Raw genomic sequence first — 6,000 nt, 5'->3', positions numbered from 1 at the left:
GACAGGCCAACCCAGGCCCAGAGGGATCTACTTGAAATCTGAGAGGGCAGGACAAGCTCAGGCAGGCCTCCCCCTCACACCCGCCTTGCACCAGGCCCTGGGCCCTCTTAGTCCTGCCTGGCGGGTGACCTTCCCCAGGGTCGCTGCCCCTTTTAGGCCTCATTCCCATCTGGCCCCTCGCAGTTTCTCCCAGATCCCCATCCTGCCGGGTCCCCACCCCCCACCCCCCCCTTTCCTCACCTGCCTGCACCACTGCCGCTGCCCCCAGCCCTTCCACCTCCCGAGCCCCCGCCCCCGTCCCACTGCAAGTCCCGCTCCCGGGCCTCCCTCCCCTCCCCGGCCTCCGCCGCACCTCGCCCCTCCGGAGCCTCCCCGCCCCCCAGCCGCCCGGCCCCGGCCCCGGCCCCCGCCCGGCTGCCGCTCCGGCCCTGGCCGGCAGGGGCCGCTCCTCGCGGCGCCCGGGGCCCCGCCGCCGCCCGCCGCCGCCGCCGCCGCCCGCCTCCCCGCCCCTTCCCCAGCCGGCGCTCCCGTTACGCCGCGGAGCCGGGAGCCGGAGCCCGCGCCCGCGGCGGCAGCGGGAGGCGGCGGCGGGGGCGCCCGGGCGGCGGCGGCGGGGCCTGCGGGGCCTGCGGGCGGGCGGGCTGGGCCCGGCCAGGCCGCGATGGCGACCAGGAAGGCGGGCTCGCGCCTCGAGACGGAGATCGAGCGCTGCCGCTCCGAGTGCCAGTGGGAGCGGATCCCCGAGCTCGTCAAGCAGCTGTCGGCCAAGCTCATCGCCAACGGTAGGCGCCGGGCGCGCCGGCCTGGGCTGCGGGGCGGGGAGGTACGGGGGCGCCGCGCTCTCCTCCGGGCCGGGCCAGGCCCCGGAGGCGCGGCGGGGCGCGGGCAGGGGCGCGGCGGGGATTCGCGGGCTCCGCGCCGGGGCGGTGCGTGGGGCCGGGGCCTGGGAGCCCCGGGGTCCCGGACGTCACGCGGTCGGGGCGTCCAGCGGGCCAGGGCCGTGCCCGCGTCCCAGAGTTCCGGCGGGCGGGCGGGCTTCTGTAGGGTCAGCGCGTCCGGGGGCTCAAGGAGCCGGCTGCCCGAGCGGGGGCCCGGGGGCCCGGGCGGCCTTCGGGTCCTAAGAAGTTGGAGGCGATGGGGGAGGGCGCTCCCCCGGGCACGGCCGTGAAGTGTGCTGGGGATTACAGGGTGTGCGTATGCTGTGCGGGGGGGGGCTTGTCGAACAGAGACCCCTGGGAAATATGGTTTGTAAACACGTGACGTTCAAGGGGCTCCAGGGGGAAGCTCAGACTTGGGGTGTGTGTAGGGGGTGGTGGTGGAAGGCAGGTGAATGTGTGTCCTGGGGTTCAGAGAGTAGGAAGTCAAAGCTGTGGACCTAGGGAGGTCGGGTTTGGGAATATAGGGGAAATAGAGTCAGGAGAGTCAGAGAGAGCATATGGTAGAGAGAGGTGGGAATGTAGTTGAAGAATGGGGTTGGGGGGCCTAGGGGCTTGGTGCCCAGAGGAGGAAGGGGTCTGAGTAGGAGTCTGGTGCTTGGAGTTAGTCTGTGGCCCCGTTGACTGAATTGGTTCTTGTACCCAATCAAATCAAAATTGCATCCAAAATCCCATTTCAGAGCGCAGCTCCACGTGGCCTTATTTGTTTTGGAAGCAAGTATCCTTAATATTTGCTGGTCTTTTAGTACCCGCCAAAACTGCAGGCACCAATGGACTGGTGAGAGGGCAGAGGTTTTATGTTATTTCATCCCTGGCAGCTTGAGGCTGGGTGAGCAAATGTTGGCTGAACAAATGAATGAAAGGATGAATGAATGAAAGACACTGCTCTAAGAAAGGACATCGGGCTATTTTCAACCTTTTAACCTCAAGCTACTCAGAAATGGAGAGGAATGTCAAGTGTCTTGGTCAAGAGTGGTTTATGATTGTGTCTTTTATGGTGTTAGTGTCTTGAAATAGGAACTTGGTTTTGCACACTCTCAACTATGGTACCTTGCTTTGGGCAGAGATTTCCCGGGGGGATGCAGGCGCCATGACTGTCCTGGGGCATGGAGGGAAGCATAGACCTACCTGGGCTCAGCTCAGTGGAAAATGTTGCCTCGTCTCTAAGTCAGCATTCGAGGAAAATGGTGTTCAGTCTCATGGGCCCCGATGGCAGCTTGACCTTGCCCTTCCTGGAAGGCTCACCAGCTTGTCCTCTTGCTTCTTCTCTCCTTACTTGCAGCATTTTCTCATTTCTTCTTGGCATTGGACAGTCCTGGGTCTACTTTGTCACTTCCCAGCTGTGTAGGCATAAAATACCTTTAGCACAGGTTGACGTTAGAGTTAAATGGGTTCATTTGTGAGCCTCCTGGTTCTTTCCTTCAGAACCCACTTATTTTCTGCTTTATTTACTCATTCATTCAACCAATATTTGCATGCCTACCTGTTCCAGGAATAGAATAGAGGTAAGCAGCACTGACCAAGCTCCAACCCTCACGTACTGAACCTCTTCTGAGGAGACAGGCAATGGCAAATACAGAAATCAATAAATGGGATAGCTTCATAGTGAGAAGTGATTTGAAGAAAACAGACGAGGTCATGGGATTGAGAGTGATGAGTAGGGGAGGAGGGGCGACTCACACTGGGGTGGTCTCTGGAATAAGAGGGTAGATGGGCTTTTGGTGGCATAGGCCCATCTTACCTTCACAGCCCCACAAGACTCGGCTCCCTTCCCAGGGCCTGAGCCTGGGAGAGTGGGTTATGTGGGGCACAGTGGTCCATGGGTCCGGGTGCAGGTTTGGTTTTGGGAACTTCATGCGAGATAGATTCTGCCCTAGAACCCACATGGTTTGTAGCAGTCATTGATGGCAAAAGGTCACCTGGACTTGAAAAGGTCAAAGAGATTGCTCAGGAACATAACAAGATAAAGCAAAGAAAAAGACGAAACAAACCCAGAATTATTGGGGCTCTTCTTTGGGGTTCAGGGAAATGTTTGAAGGAGGGTCCTTTCCTTCCTTTGGCTGATGGGGGCTTCCTTGGGCTGGTGGTAGGATTTCCTCCTGGCCTTGAGGGCACCAGCTCCCCCTAGACCCTTTTGGGTGAACTGGACCTCGAATTTTGGGCAGATTTGGCAAAATCCTTAAGCAAAAGCATTTGCTGCTTACAATCAGGAAAGCGGGTTACTGTCATGTTTGTCATAAGACGGCAGCCACAGGCCGAAAAGAACACAGTGGTCTTTGGAACTGGGCAGACCGGCGCCTGAGCCTAACTCTATGTCCTTGGCCAAATCTCTTAACTAACCACTCAGAGCTTCAGTCTCCTCATCTTGGAATGGGGAGGAAAAGACTGAGTTTGCAGGGGTTGTTATGAGAATCACTAATGACTCCCAGGGCTCGTCAGTCTGACCCGTTAGTGTGCAGCTCCTTCATTCATTCCGCAGATACCGAGTACTTGCTACAGGCTAGGCACTGTTGTAGGCACTGGGGATATATCACTGAACAAAACAGACAAAAATGACAAACGTCCCTGCCTTTATGAAGTCCACACTCCAGCGGGAAGGGGCAGGGGGACATAAATAAAAATCACTAAGTAAAATTTATAGGATGCCAGATGGTGGTAAGTAGTATCAGAAGGGAATCAAGAGGGGGAGAGGCAGCAGTGCTTTGGGAGTGGGCTGGGGGTGGGGGGGCACAAAAGTTACTAGTTTAATATGTGGCCAGGGAGGGCCTCACCGGGAAGGCAACATTTAAGATAGGCCCCGAGGCCGTGGAGGGGACGTCAAGGGTAGAGGCCTGATGAGGGCAGAGGGGTGGCAGGGCCAGATCACTTGGGACGTTGGAGGTCATGGTTAAGGCTTTGGCTTTTCTCTGAATGAGGTGGGAGCCCAGGGAGGGGTCTGAGCGGAGGAGTCACGCGTTCCCAGTGCTCCTGCTGGCAGAGGCCTCCCTGCTCAGCAGCATTTGCTTCTTCTGGGACGGGAGCATGGCAACCCCTCCCAGTAAGGGCTGGAAACAGTGGACACTTTCGGAGCATGCTGCTCCAGCCTGAGTCCTTTGAGATAAATTAGTTTAAACAGTTTGGCCAAGAGGTGAATAAGGAAGAAAAGGGCAAATGCCAAGCTGAAAACAGACCTCGGAAATCCATTTTCTGCCTCATACTCCACTGTGAGTACCATTTTAATCACTCCCATCTCAAAAAAAAAAAAAAAAACCAAACACAGCTCCCCACCCCCCCAAAATGTGTGGCAGCTACATGCCAGGCCCCTGTGAGTTCCGGCAAGACAGTGATCACGCAAGTTAAGAAGGGAGGGGTGAGGTGGGAGAAAATTTGACTCAAGTCTAGATTCTCGCTGCCTGAAGTGTGGTCAGCGAAGCAGCAGCTTGGGCATCACGTGGGAGCGTGTGAGGAATGCAGACTCTCGGGCCCCACCCTGGGGTCAGCACCTGCATCTTAACCAGGCATCCGGCAGATTTGTGGGCACAGGGAATTCTGAGGTGCCCTGGCCTGGAACTGAGGTGGCAGCCTGAGGGGGTTGGGGATTAAGATGGAGAACAACAGCCCATCAGCTCCCTGTTGGCTCACAAGTCATTTCTGGCCCTAGGAGGGCAGTCCCAGCTGCCCTCTCTCCCCAGAGTGTCACCCTTTAGCCTCCCAATGGTGAGGTTCACTGCTGTGTGACAAAGTGCATGGCCTGGCACCTGGGCTTCAATCCACAATCTACCTGTAGCTGGGTGACCCTGAGCCAGTCAGTTAACCTCTCCGAGCCTGTGTTCTTCATTGCTGTGATAGGGTTAATAATCGTCCTCCATTAAGGTGGCTGTGAGGAAGAAATGGGTTGATACATGCAAACCTTGCTACATGCAAAATGCTGGTATTGACTCCCTCCAGCTGACTCAGTGTAACCCTGGACAAGGCAGGCCACGTGCTGGATAACACCTGGCTGGGACGAAGGGTGGGAGCCCTAGAAATGACACACCTGAGCTTGTGCCTGGTCAAGACTCCCACGTTTTTCAATAGCAGAAACAGGAGCCTGCACCAGCCCCAACAGACAGCCACTCCCTTTCTGAGGCCGTGTCTGCTTCTCCTTCCTTTCCCTGTCTGTTAATCTTAGGTAAGCTCAGTTACTGAGCTTACTTAGAACAATTAGGCCCCAAATGGTGGTTTCTCCTTTAAGGGATTATCACCGTTCTGATTGGGTATGATTTTGAGACATGTTAATTACCTCTTGGTGATGGGCAGGTAGGGAAATGGTGCCTGAAACAAAGAATATTCTGGAGCAGAGTTTGGTTACAAAATGTATGCAGACCACTGAGTGGGAGTGAAGTTCTTGCATTTGCCACTAGCTGATATTCCCAGTGGCCTTGGTGCCTCCAGCCTGGTGGCATCCCCCTCTGGAAGTGGGCTGAGTTCCTGGACAGCTCCCTGGTCTGAGGCCTCTGGAGCCTTTCCTGCCCATTTAGGGGCTTCTTTGGAAACAAGGCTGATGTTTACCAGAGAGTTGGCTGTGGGGTAGGAAAGTGGCACTGTTGTTTAGAATGGCTTCTTTGGACGTTCCCAGGGTGCTGCAGACTCCTGGGAGTCAGACTCTCCCCAGACAGTGGGGAAGGACACTGAGACCTTGATGACACTCCACCCTAGCCTTCCCAGGGCAGCCGTCCTGTTTTCAAATACTCTGTCTTGTTGTCCTCTGAAGGACACACCTTTGTGGCAGACCATATGTCCTGATTTTTGGATTCAAAAGAGTCACTTATTTGACAATAACATATTGATAGCTCTTGACCTAAGCACTGGGGCTCATGGTCACTGTAGTCAGGACGGAAGGACCACGACCTTGTGGCTGCATACAGTGGGGCCAGGACTGCTCAGCTTTTCTCTGGCCGCCTGCCTGGAGGGATGTCAGGTTCTGAGGATTCCTGACATTGATCTGCTTGGTAAGCGAGCCTGTCCAGTGTGGCCTCCCATTACCTGGGCTTCCCCATCCCTGCCCCCACCCTGCCCCCACTGGCTGCTTTGGCCTCTTGGACCC

The 6,000-nt window shown here is 56.5% G+C and overlaps 1 protein-coding gene across 6 annotated transcripts in view; it reads left to right on the top strand.

The window, feature by feature from the left end:
- The first annotated feature begins 572 nt into the window (after positions 1-572).
- The window catches only part of TTC7B (tetratricopeptide repeat domain 7B), a 251,052-nt gene continuing 245,624 nt past the window's right edge, over positions 573-6,000 (top strand). For 2 of the 6 annotated variants that reach the window (XM_045901401.3, XM_045901400.3), the window contains exon 1: positions 576-782. In XM_045901401.3, the coding sequence (XP_045757357.2) occupies positions 662-782 (121 nt within the window). In that variant the 5' untranslated portion in view covers positions 576-661. Of the gene's footprint in view, positions 783-6,000 lie in introns of all 6 variants that reach the window. The other 4 variants (XM_064571479.1, XM_064571480.1, XM_045901402.3 and 1 more) reach the window with 4 other exon arrangements.

This window comes from Mirounga angustirostris, unplaced genomic scaffold (assembly GCF_029215605.1).
Source record: "Mirounga angustirostris isolate CCGP_5_RB_7025 unplaced genomic scaffold, mMirAng1.0.hap1 SCAF_9, whole genome shotgun sequence".
Taxonomy (NCBI): domain Eukaryota; kingdom Metazoa; phylum Chordata; class Mammalia; order Carnivora; family Phocidae; genus Mirounga; species Mirounga angustirostris.
Note: the sequence above shows the minus strand (reverse complement) of the source record. Positions and strands in the feature narration are given on the sequence as shown.